Below are 14130 nucleotides of genomic sequence, written 5' to 3' on the forward strand. Positions count from 1 at the left end.
TTTGTTGATTATACGCACAATTATTTATTTTATGAGATATTTTACTGATATACGTGCATTTTCTTGCTCAAAGGTGCAAGTTTGTATTTTTTTAACAACTGCTCTTCTTAAAAACTAATTTTTTAGCTTAAATTCTGATATTTTCCATTATTTTTTTTTTTAATAATAATATTTAATAATTACAATTATTTTTTACATATACGAAGGAAACACAGAAATTTAAATTAATAAAAAATTAACATATCACAAATACGATTTTTGGGGTGATTTATCTAAAAAATTATTAATTATTATTAAAATTAATTATTTACAATGGAACAAACAAATTGGTGGGCAAAGAATGATTAATTAATGAATATTGTAAAAAAATTGAGGTTATGTAAAAAATTTTGATATGTCACGAACAATTTTTGTCAATTTTTTGATTTATTTTTTGGTTGCAAATACTTTTTTTTCATTATTTTTTTTATTATGTGTAAAGCAAACATTTATTTTATTTTATTTTTTTGTTTATCTAGCTTTTTTATACACGAATAATAATTATTGTACACAATTACGACAAAAACATTCATTTTTTTAAAAGAAATTTTTTTTACAGTCACTTGATATTTTTTAATTATTTTTTTTATGTTTGATTTTTTTTATTTTCAGAGGGGAAAGTTCAATTTTTTTCGCTATCTATTTGTTTTTTTTAATTTAAAAAATTTTTTTTTCAGCTTTACTCTTGATTTTATCAACTCGCAGCGATATTTTCGGGCATTTCGTTCAACTTGTTGCACCATTTCTTGATGTCGGCCTCCTTGGACATGCCATTGAAGTCGTTGCCGCCAGCATAATCGCTCGCCGGCGATCCACGATCATCTTTCATCGAATGTTTGTCGCGATTTTCGCTGTTGCTGCGCTCAAAGTTCTCCGGGCTGCGGGATTTTTCGAGTTTAATGGCGAAATTTATCTGACTGCCGCCCGATTCGGAGTCCTTGGCAGACATTGAGGGATCTTGCGACGTGCTTGACATGCGGGATTCGTCGCCAGAGTTTGAATTGCCGAACATGTCACGGATTTTGTGGGTGAGCATGTGTTGTTTCATGTTGCCCTGCAATGGAAAAAAATTAAAATTTTTAGTTTTCTTCGATTTCAATCGATTTTATTGTCTCTTCATTGACGATGACACCCGACGATAAAATAAATTTTCATTTTCAATTGAAGCATTCGAAGAATTTTCAACGCTTTCGTTCATTGAACTCGCATTTTTCATTGATACTCGTCGGCATGCGATGTGTGTGCGATACGAACGCGATGCGACCAAAACACAGAGAAAAAAACAACCTGTTACGTTTTTTTTTGTTGTTTTCGATTAGCCGTCGGCAAAAATTTCATCAAAATTTTAATAATGGGTTAACCCAGAATCTCAGTTATGTCAGTATCTAGTTCATATTTAAATAAACGCTCAATAATAATAAATTTAGAAAATAACAATCGCCGAGGTCTTGAGATGAAAAAGTGATCAAAAAGTCATCAAGGCGCGATTTTTCAACGCGAAAAATGAGCGACAGACAAACGAGCGATCGAAAAAAATCTCAACGCCAAATTATTAAACATTGTTATAAATTTGTGTTCGCGACAATTGTTGCCAAGAAATGAATTAGAAAATAATTTGTGTCATCTAACAGCGAAAATATACGTTTATGACCCGCATAATTTGATTGAATTGTGTGTCATCATCAATAAAATAAAAAAAATTTAAAAATAATTAAAAATTTTTGCGATTTCTTACCTTTGTCGAGAAGCCACGGTCACAAATTGTGCATTTGAAGGGACGCTCCTCTGTGAAAAAAATTAAAAAAATAAATAAATTAATGTTTTTTTTATTTTTTATAGCTACGAGGTTTAAATGAAACAAATAAGAAAAAAATAAGGTCCAAAATTTTTGAAAATAAAAAATTAAAATATTTAATTTTAATAATTTTCAGAAAAATATTTTTAAAGAAGTTATTAAAAAATAAATTAAAAATTAAAATAAAAATTTTAAAAAAATTATTTTTAAAATTTTTTAAATATTCATAAAATTATAAATTTTATAAATAATTATTTTTTTAATTTCTTGAAAAAATATTAAAAAAAAAATTAATTTAATTAAAATTTCTTTAAAAAAATTAAAAATATATTTATTTTTTTTTTTAATTTTTTGAAAAAATATGAAAATTTAAAAAAATATTTTTTGAGAATTTCTTAAAAAATAAAAAAAAAAAAAAATTTAAAAAAAAAATTTAAAATAATTATTTTTTTTTAATTTCTTGAAAAATAATGAAAATTTAAAAAAATATTTTTTGAGAATTTCTTGAAAGTTACGAAAAAAAATTAATTTTTTTAAAAATTTAAAAATATATATTTTTTTTAATTTCTTGAAAAAATTTTTAAAAAAAATTTTTAAAATTTCTTTAAAAAATTTAAAAAATTTTTTTTTTTTATTTCTTGAAAAAATATGAAAATTTTAAAAATTAATTATTTAAAATTTTATAAAAGTTATTGAAAATTTTTAAAATATTTTTTTTTCAAAATTTTCTTGAGGAGTTTTGAAATTAAAAAAAAATGAAAATTTAACTAATAAATAACTGAACCTTATTTTATGATTTCATTTGAAGCAACTTTGAAAAAAAAACTTACTTGTGTGACTTCTATAATGAATCTCAAGAGCTGAATTGCAGGCAAATGTCTTAAAACAGATGTTACAGGTTGTTGTATTTCCACGAACACCTACCAGTATAAGAGAAAAAAAACGCAATTTTTAACTAAGAGCGGTCCAAAAGAAAAATTTATTTCAAAAAATTAAACTTACCAAATAATCCGAAAGGTGGCATGCCAGCTGAAGAGGGCACTAACGGCATTCCCGTTCGCATAAAGGGTGCTTGTTGCATGAAGGGCGGCAAATGAGGCATCGCTAGAAAGGGCGGCCCATACGGAAAGGGAGGTCTTTGCGCCAAATCTGAAGCGCCAGGGGGCGTCGTGATCGGCGATCGTGTTGAATGATGCATCGAGGGCGGGGGTGATGTCGACGAACGGAGGGGACTAGATGAGCGCATTCGTTTTGCGGGTTCTGTTGATGCTTGACTAACGGGCGACGAGTCGCGTGAAAGTTCTTCATTCGATCTGACGGATAAACGATGAATATTCATCGCTCTCAGGTCTTCGGCTTGACCCGGGCTTGGCGAAACCAAACTAGAGGGCGCTCGAGATCGTAAATTTTCACGTTTTGAAAGGTCTTCTTGTTGCAATCGCTTGGGACTTGGAGGTTCGTTTATTTCGTCGCCATTTTCGTCGTCGGAATGCATTTCTGCCATTCTTTTGTGATTGTGATTGAATTCAGGCATGCGCCCCATATTGGCGAACGGATGCATCTTCATTTCTGGGGGATGATCGGGAAATTCGCGGATTTCCGCTGCTCTTATTTGTTCGGGCGTCAAATCCGTCATTTCTCCGGTATGCAAGCGAATGTGTTGTTGCAACACGAAGATATTCGAGAACTTTTGATGACAAACGGGACATTGGTGTAAGGTCCGCATCGGGGGTTTGATCCGATGAACACTCATGTGAGTCTTCAAATTGCCTTTTGTGGTAAAAGATCTTCCGCAAATCTTGCAACGGAAGGGTCTCTCGCCCGTATGCACCCGATAATGCATTTGAAGCGCCGAACGACAACTCAGAACTTTTTTACAGACCAAACATTGATTCGGTTCTGTCGTTTTATTATCGATATTGTCAACTAACTCTTGTAACTTTGACGTTTCCGACGAAATTTCGATGAAATTCTCCCACGAGCTGTCTCGCGAATCAGGTCGAGCCAAATGCGACGGGAAAAATGCCGGATCCAAAACCGTATCTTGGTACAAAGACCCTGAAGTGCTCGAGGAACTGCTACGAGATGGCGACACTGAAGGAACTTTTGCCAATCCGTCGCCCATTTGATGATTCGGTTGCGAATTCGCCCGAATTGCTGCCATTTCACGCTCCCTTTCACGCATTTCTCGTTCCCGATATTCGCGTTCACGTTCGTGATCGTCACGAGATGGCGCTTCTTCTTCATCTTCGTCGCGTTCGGGGGATTTGTCGCGATTGTGACTTTTGTCAGATAAGTCTAACGTTTCGTCCATCGGTTCTTCTTTGATGATCGTTGGCTCGTCTTCTTCTTTTAGCACAACTTCCGGCGATAATCGCATATCCGATTGTGGCGACATTGAACGTTCAGTGTCGGGTTTTCGAACTTGCGAAAGATCAACAGGTTTTCGCGCCAATTCTGCAGCTGCTGCCTGAGCGGCGATCATTGGATTTGTGAAGAGATCGAATGGCGGCGGGCGTGGCATGAAAAAGTCGGGAAATCGTGCAGGAAACCCGGGAGGAAATTGTCCCGGTAATCCTGAAGGAGGAGGAGGCGCGGAATTTCTTTCACTGCCTGGCGTTGGAGGACCCGTTGGAGCTTGTTCCTTAAGTGCTTCCGATGGGATAAGAGGCGGGAAGTATTTGTCTAAATGCTCTGGAACGGGATTCGGGTTCATTGGGATGTGCGGATATTTTTCCGTGTGTCGTTGGAAATGAACTTTCAAGTTGCCTTTTGTTGTGAATCGCGATCCGCAGACGTTGCATTTGAAAGGACGTTCGCCAGTGTGAGATCTGATGTGAATTTGCAGCGAAGAGTCACTGCCGAAGATTTTGCCGCAATATCGGCAACGATGTTTGAAGAGAGCAGGATCGTTGCGCCCATTTGGAGAGGATTTTTCGTTGGCGAACGCGAGTTCGTCGAGCAAGTTGTTCGAAAGAATGCCTTGCGATGCGGAATTGAGGACTTCCTGCGCCTTCTTTTCGAGCATCGCGAGTGAATTAGACTCGTTCATGGGTGGCAGAGAGTCGTGATCGGTAATGATATTGGAGGCAAGTGAGAAATTATGTTGGTATGGGTGAGGAATGTCTTGCGCGGAACGTTCCTCAGTCGATCGATTTGGCGTTAAGGGGGTATTTGCTTGAAGTTCGGCAGCGGCGGCTTGCTTTTGCATGTGATGCTGCATTGAAACCTTTTCTGAATGACTTACTTCACTACGACTAGGTGACGATTTTTTATTGCGATTACTGTAAATGAGGTTAAAAATTTTTATTTTAAATATTTCGAATAATTTTGATAAATTTTAATTTAAATAATTAAATTAATTTTAATAATTTAATTAATATTCGGTTTATTAAAAATAAAATTAATTAAATTTATTGAATTAAATAATTTACGTAATTTAATTTTTATTTTAAATTAATTAAATTTTTATTTATTTCAAACTTTTTTTGCCTCAAAAAATTTTATTAATTTTGTTATACTTTAATTATTTTTTTTAGATTTTTTTTTAAATTTTATATATTATTTAAAAATATTGTTTCTATTTTAAATTTGGTTTTACTTTATTTTATATTTTTTATTTTATTTATTTTTAATTTTTTTAATTAAATTTTGATTTTTTTTTTTTAATTTTTTTTTTAATAATAATTTTAAGGGATTTACTTAAAATTGAAATTAAAAATTAAATTCAGAAAAATTGTTTATTAAAAAAAAATAATTAAAAAAATCTTAAAAATGAAATAAAAAGTTAATAATTTGGTGAAAAATATTTAAATATGAAATTGAATTTAATTTTAATTCAAATTAAATTAAATATTAATTAAATTTAAAGCAATAATAAATTAAAAAAAAAAATAAAATAATTTAAAAAAAAATAAATTTGAAAATAAAATTATTTAAAATTAAATTTAAAAGAATTTTTAAAAAATTAAATTAATTAGTTTAAAAATAATTTAATTAAAAATTTAAAAAAAAATCTAAAAAATTAGCTTTTGAAGATTTTTTATTTAATTTTTTTTTTTTTAATTTAATTATTTTTATTTTTTAAAATTTAATTATTATTAAAATTTCAGGTAAGAAAATATAAAAAAAAAAAATTAAAAACTCACCTTAAATCAAGTTCCTGCCTTGCTGATTGCTCTTCCAACCGCTTCAACGGCGAATCAAACTGCATTTTCGCCGTTCTCCGTGCCGCTTCTTCATCCCGTTTCGCCATCTCACTTTCCGTCTCCGATCGTTCGGCATTTTCGCCTTCCTCCCGCTCATTATTCCTCAACAACTGCGAATGCAAGTGCTGAATCAACTGAAATTGCAGAAATTGTTGTTGTTGCAGCGTAAAAAGCGCCGATTTCAGTAACGCCACGTTATCCATATCCATGTTATTGGCAACCGCATTCGCCGTGAATTGCGCCACGACATTTTGAAAAGCTTGCCCGGTCGGAAACATCGCAGGATTGAACATTGCCGGATTGGCGCCCATCAATTGTTGTGCCGCGGCGAGAGCTGCTGCCGTTTGTTGTTGCTGCTGATCGGGGATTTCTTCGTCTTCGTCGCCGGAATGGGGTTCGGAGTGATTGCCGTTGACGGGAGTCGTGCGATCGCCAATTAAATCGCTCATTTTGAAATTTTTACGACTACTTTTCAAATTGTTGTTGTTGTTGATATTCACACTACTTATCTCCTTTTTATTGTTATGGTTAATTTTTTCAACTACTTTATCTAAATTTGGTTTCTTGACACTCTTACTGCTACAACTACTACTGCTATTAGTGATTTTATGATTATTTAACCCGCTGCTGGTTATTTTAGCTTCGATCGACGACGATTCAACGCACTCGGCAGCAGCATCGACATCATCTTCGGTCATTTTTTCGTCTTCTGTCGTAGCTGACGGCGTTTCTGTGTCGTTGCTCGCTACAGTTGCTGCCACAATTTCATCACCGCTCGTTTCTTTATCATTATCACCGACTAAAAATGAGAAAAAATATAAATTTTTAATTAATTACTGCCTACAAATGTGCGGATTTTAATAATTTTATGCGAATCGCGGACAAAATGTTAACGATGAGCGATGCGGAATTCGTCGTGCACGCACCTTCGCGATAAAAAATTCAATATTTTCTGCCTTTATTGATGATAAATATGGCTATAAATGGCCTATTCGAGCTCACATAATAAATTTTACTATTTTATTATTTTATTAAAAACAAGTATATCGTTCATGCTAATAAATTATAACTTTTTTTTTTGCTCTCTGCTTGTATAAAACTTTATTTAATTAAATATGACACTTATGTGTTTTTTACAGTAAAATATGCGTAAAATCGACGACGACGCATGATGAAGCAAAAAAAAAATGAAGGAAGGCAATAATTGCATCGAGCGTATTTGTGTTAAGAAAAAATGTTATATTTATAACTCGCATGTATGTTAAAGTCGCGCAGTATTGTTGTTGTTGTTGTTATTATGCTCGCACAAGAAATCATGTTTTTCTTCTTTTTTATTCATATTTATTTTTCACCTTATAACATGTACCGATACAAAAATGCATGCGGAACAGGTTTTGGATCGTCTTCGATAATGTCATGACATTTTTTTTTGTGGTGTTCCGAAACTCTTTTTTGATTATTATTGGACATTATAACGATTTCAAGTTCATAATATTTAAATTTTGAAATTTATTGAAAATTTTGATTAAATATTTTTTAACAGAATCTTGTTAAATAATTTTTTCAATAATTTTTTTTTTAAATAAAATATTTTAATTAAATATGTTTTATTAAAAAAATATTAATAACAAAAAAAAATAAATTTATTGTTAAATTTTTATATAAAAAATTTTAAATTATAATTAATATTAACTAAATTTATTTTTTATTAATATAAATTTATCAAAATTAAAAAAAAATATTTTTAATTAATTTATTCAATTATTATAAATAATATAAATAAATAAACTAAATTGAAATTTAATGTTTAAAATTAAAAAAAAATTATTTATTTTAATTATTTAAATAATTTTATTTTTTTTTTAATAAATATTTATAAATAATTTATAAATAAAAATTATATTTAATAATTAATTTTTTATATTAATTATTTTATTTCTTACTAATTAATGAATATTATGTTTAAAAATTTTTAACTTTTATTTTTAATTAAATTTATTTAATTTATTTTTAAAATAAAAAAGGAAATATTATTACTTATACAATTTTTTATTTTAAAAAAATATTAATTATTAATATTATTAAAAATGCATTTAAATTAATTAATTCATTTATATGAATAATAAAAAAAATATTAAAAATATATTTTTTTATTAAAATAATATTTCAAAATCCATAAAAATATTAAATCTCACGAGACAGACTGAAATTTATAAATATTTATATAAATACACAGCCATTTATTTTATGCATTGACGATGATAATAAACATCATGAATGTTCTCCTTAAAAAATTTTCAATTTTATTAATAAAAATAATAAAAAAAAAATCTCGTATAAATATCAAAAAAAAAAAAAAAATTGCATGTGCATTCATTGCCAAGTCCAAGTATCAATTAACTCGCAATATATATCTATATAATGTATATTCAATACGAAACATGTGAGAATAAGCAAACAAAACAAGATCATTGATGATTGGTTGGAGACGAAACGAAAAGAGACCTGAATATGGCAAAGAGTTTCGAAAGACCAATTATATATAATTTTTTTTATATTCTCGCTGGTTCGTTATTAATATTATTAATTTAATTTTTTTTTTGGCATACAAACGACTCTTTCTTAATAAGAGAAAAAATTTTTTGAATGAAATTTTTTTTTGTTTGTTAAAAATAAATATTTTAATAAAAATATAAGTTTGGAGAAGCACCTCCTTGATTTTTTTTTTATTTATAATTATTTATGTTTATTTATTAAAATTATTATCCAGAAAAAAAATATTCTTTTTCTTCCATTTTATATTTTATTTTATTTTTTTTTCTCAATGTGTTAAAAAATATATTTATTAATTTTTTATTTCTTTTTTCGTCCTCATCCTCGCCTGAAAACTTGTCTGATAATTCAATAATAATTTTTTTTTATACAAGCAAAATTTAAATAACTTGCATGTGTGAGTTTGTGCTGGCAAATAAATGACACGATAATAAATTTATTTTTTTTTTGTTCGAGCAGCCATTAAGCAAGCTTGCTACTGTCCTCTTTCGCGCATCTCGTCGACGACGAAAAAAAAATGGGGAACTTCTCAAAAAGTCGCTCGTCCATAAATCAATTCATATGCAATTAAAACATATTTTTCCTTCACTTTACGTTAATTTATTCAGTAGCCATAAGTATAAAAATGCAATAATAATAATTATAAAACCTGAATCAGATATAAATCATTTATCATAAGTTTTATAAGAATTTTTTCATGTTGCAGTACATAAATAGTTGCGAGAAAGACCACCATCGTCAACACACATTTTTTTCATGCATGTAATATTTTTCAACGTACGGCGATACGGGAACATGTATATCGCCATCGGAGACAAGTAAGCACGTCGTCGTCGTCGTCGTTGTCCACTAATTAATTAATTTATATTTACATTGTACATTTTTACAGAGCAGAGAAATAGAATAAAATATCATAATATTAATAAAAATGGACAAGAACGGTAGTCTAGACCGCGATGATCATGACTTGAGTGCGATAATAAATATTATATTTTAATTTTTATTGTTTATTACTTTTTATTATTTTTCATTACTTCAGAAAATCCGCAAAGAGAAAAAAATTAAAAATAATTATAATGTACTTTAGATTAAATTAGTAAGTGACTGGAATGGTAAAAAATGCGAATAAATTAACTTGCGGATTTTAAATTTATTTTTTCAAAATAAAAAAAAAATAAAAAGTTGTATTTTATTTAAAAAAGGCTAAAAATTCAATTAATAATATTTTCTACATATTTTTGTATAAATAAATAAATAAAATATTTCACTACCGGCTTCTAATGAAATACTTTATTTTTACGTATTTTTTTTTTAAATTCATCATTAATAATTCAGGTTAAGAAAATTAACTTTAGACATTGCACATTTGCGTTCAATATTGAATTGCGCGCCGACAAATTATAAAAATTATATTGTAATCACGTTCGATTCAACTTCAACTCAAGTTAAGTTTATAAGTTATGGTTAAAAATAGTAAATTGATTATTGATTTTTTTTTTTGTTATTTTTGTGATTGGATTTTGTTATTTAATGGACCGATAATTGAGAACCGGAATTATTTTTTATTTAATTTTTTTATTATTTTTTAAAAACATAATTTAAATAAAATGTGACAAAAAAAAAATTATTTTTTTTTTAAAAATATTAAATTATCAAAAATAAAATTAAAATATATTTTTAAATAATTTTAACTTTGTTAACAAAATTAATAAAAAAAAAATATTATTATTTATTTATTTATTAAATAAATTATTATTATATTTTTTTTTTATTTTATTAAAAAAATAAAATTTAAAAATATCAAAAAATAAATAAAAAAATAAAGTTTAAATATTTTTTAAAAATAAAATTAAAAATTTTTTTTTTTTTTAAAGTAATTTTAACAAAGTGTGACAAAATTAATAAAAAAATTTAAAATAAATTTTAAATTAAATTTAATAATTTTATTTTAATTTTTTATTAAATTAATTTTATTTATTTAATTTTAACAAAGTAATAAAAATTTAATAATTATTTATATTTTTTATATAATTCAAACAAAAAAAATTAGATATTTTTTTAAGTAAAAAATTAAAATAAAAAAGTTATAAAAAAATTAAGTTTAAATATTTAAAAAAAAATAAATTAAACTTATAAATTAATAATATTTAAAATAAAAAATAAAAAAAATATTTTTTTAAAAATAATTTAAGCTAATGACAAAAAAAATTTTGTCCCCAAAAATCGATTGACTACCTGTTTTTTGGAAAGTAATTCAAGTAAGCCGCCTTCAGTAAAATTTTTACAACTCGGATAATCCTTCTTTTCTTCATTTGTATGAAAATACATGATAAATGAGGTACAAACAAAAGGCTTACTAGAATGCGCCACATGAATAAACATTTGCAGAAAAGGACATATTTTATAAATATTTTGGATAATTTGTCACTTAAGCCTGTTTAGAGCAGAGGATTAACTAAAACGATGTATTCTTAAGTTATTATTTCATAAACAAAACTTTAAAATAAAAAAAAGTAGAACAAAAAACATTTTTTCTTTAAAAAACAAAAGAAATCTCATCATAATTTTAAATCTCTCGAAAAAAAAATATTTCAGACATTTATTTGTTAGCTCATAACTTAGATGTCGTCGTTGTCATATAACTTGTATATATTATTATTATTATATATATTATAAATATTTAAAAAATTATAAATATAAAATTTAATGCACTTGATTTATCGCCCACAAAACACACAGAATGAACGAAAAAAAAAAGATAAAAAAGTTAAATGTTTGAGTAAATTTTCATATTTCTTTCATATTTAATATGCGCGCATTTATACACGAAACTTGTACAAACAACTTATTATTGTATTATATGCGTACGCATTGTAGGTACAAAACTTCTCAACAAATCATCATGCAAGGTGGGCGTTTTATAAAATGGAATTATGTGTATTTTATTATATTAAAATTCAAATCTAAATACACAAAATTATTATATCGTACAAACTCTTTTTTTTTATTATTTTATTGTTAATGTTATAGTTATTTCTACAACATATAGAAAATGTATATTATATTATATACGTTGGTCGCGCGCGTCGTTTTCGTCATCATCTCTACGATTTTTCTTGTGAACAAACGAACATTGTGTTATACATTACCGCAACAACAACAACAATCTTGTCTTGTATGTCGGTCTTTGTATAGAGATATAATATATATGATTATAGAAGAAAAGTACACGGATGAATAGTTAATGTATTGTAATAATAATAAAATATATCATCACTCCTTTAAATTTAATATCTTTATGAAGAATAACATTTTTTTTCGTAGTAAACAAGAAAAAAGGAAATAAAATAAAAAATCTGCCTTGTTAGTAATTATATATAATAAATATATATATGATTATTATTAATATGAATAATAATATGAACAACTGTTTTTCATTAATTATTTTAAAAAATATATATTTAAATTTTATTTTTAAATAAAATATATTAAACTACAAAAAAATTTTTAAAAAATCGAATCAGGTAAATATTTGTATATTTTTTGTCTAATAATAATAATAATAATAAGAACAAAAGACAAAAAATTATATTTTATTGTTTCAAATACAATTTAGAAAGAAAAAAAATATAACAACAATGTATTAATAATAATAAAAAAAAAATGAGACAAAAGTATTAAAAACTTTTGTTTATAAATTTGTCAAAAAAACAAAAAAATATCTGTCTGATGAAGATGAAACTTTTATTTATCTTTTTTTTCTCTATAACTTAAAAAAAATACATGAGCAAAAGAAAAGTGTTTAGAATAAAATTTATTATTTTTAATGAGGTGAAACAAAGGTCTTGCAAGCAACTTGCCTTCCTCTAAAAAAACAAAAGAGACCATCAATCAAACACAAAAAAAAAAATACTTTTTAAATGATGAAAAATGAATGCAAAAGTCAATTGTCCCTTTGAAGGTTTACTCTTTAAAGGTACAAAAATGTATACAAAAGTAATAATATTTTCCACAATTCCACAGAAACCAGAGAAAGAGAAAAAAAAGACAAATGACCAGTTAAAGTAATAAACAAATAAAAATTTATGATGTATTTTGTTACTTTTTTTGTTGTTTTTATATTTTTTTTGTGCATTATGAATCGAACCGAGCGAGTATTTCGTCATAATTGTCAAAGAAGGGTTTCTAAGAGTTACTTTTGAGAGAAGAAGGTGGTCTATGAGAATTTTCAAGGACACTTCCTACCATGCAGAGCAGGGTTATGTTGTGTATATGACACAAAAAATAACATAAAAGATAATTTTAAAGTCAAAAAAGTAAAATAAAATGACTAATGAATGAAATATTTTTATGTTTTTAGGTATTTATTGTTTAAAGTGACTTTAAAAAACAATAAAATTTTTGGAATTTTTTTTTGTAATTTTTTTTTAAATATTAAAAGGTGTAACATATATATTTTAAAAAAAATTATCAAGTACAAAAAAAATTTTTTTTTAGTTAAATTTAAATTATTTTAAATTTATTTATTTTTTATTTAAAATAAATATTTCTTTAAAAAAAATAAAAACATGAAAACCCGAACCGAACCAAGTTCCGTCGGTAAAAAACGATTTTCACGTATATCGTTAGTATGTGACATGAATGACCATTAGTTTCATGCGTGAATAGACACAGACGAATTTATTAATAAACAAAAAAAAATCATGAGAACGTTATTGAGCTTTCTTTTTTTTATAAAAAAAATCATAATTTATGATTAATAATAAAATATTTTAAAATAATATTTTTTTAAACAATTTTTAATTTATTTTTGAACATTTTAAATTTATTATGATTAAACTTGACACGAGATTCAATTAAAAAAATTATTTTAATAAAATTTATTTAAAATTTAATTTAACTTAATAATAAATATTATTAATAATTATAATAATAAAAAATGTCACTGACCTTCTTCTTCATTATTATTTTGTACACTGATGGTATCCTCCTGAGAATTTTGTTGTAATCCAGCTGAATCTACTTGAATCATTGTTTTTCCTTTTTTTTCTTTGCTTTTATTTAACACTTGCTGGATTTTTAGTTTTTCTAATATTTTGTCATTTTTTTATTTTTTTTTTTAATTATTGTTGTACAAAAATTGCACTAAATTATTTGTTTTTATTTATTTTTTAAAATTTTATTTATTGCACAATTTGTTTTTTATATAAATTTATTTTTCAAGTTGATTTTCCGAGCTGTCACGAAATTGATCGCCTTTACTATACTAAAGTTAGTGATTTATTTCCGTCCGTATTATATATATAATATATCATATATCTTCATATAATATTATTATTATTATTTATTTTATATGTATGTTGTGTGTATAATATATATGTATAATAGCCGAATGTTCGATTTATTATTATTTTCCACAAAAAAATTATAAATTTACAAGTTTTTCACGTGTTTTGTAATTTTTATTATTTTAAATGTAAATATATATAACACTATATTTTATATATAAATATTTTGTTTGATTTAAAATTTTTG

At 26.2% G+C, this 14130-nt stretch overlaps 1 protein-coding gene across 1 annotated transcript; it reads right to left on the reverse strand.

The window, feature by feature from the left end:
- Positions 1-551: 551 nt before the first annotated feature.
- Positions 552-13627, reverse strand: LOC134828481 (homeotic protein spalt-major). Its single transcript, XM_063841461.1, has 6 exons — positions 13546-13627; positions 5983-6841; positions 2837-5118; positions 2665-2754; positions 1775-1824; positions 552-1093 (listed from the first exon to the last, which is right to left on the reverse strand). Exons 1-6 carry the CDS (start codon positions 13625-13627, stop codon positions 734-736), a joined length of 3723 nt encoding a protein of 1240 aa, XP_063697531.1. The 3' UTR covers positions 552-733.
- Between the last annotated feature and the right edge of the window lie 503 nt (positions 13628-14130).

Source organism: Culicoides brevitarsis, chromosome 2 (assembly GCF_036172545.1).
Source record: "Culicoides brevitarsis isolate CSIRO-B50_1 chromosome 2, AGI_CSIRO_Cbre_v1, whole genome shotgun sequence".
Lineage (NCBI taxonomy): Eukaryota > Metazoa > Arthropoda > Insecta > Diptera > Ceratopogonidae > Culicoides > Culicoides brevitarsis.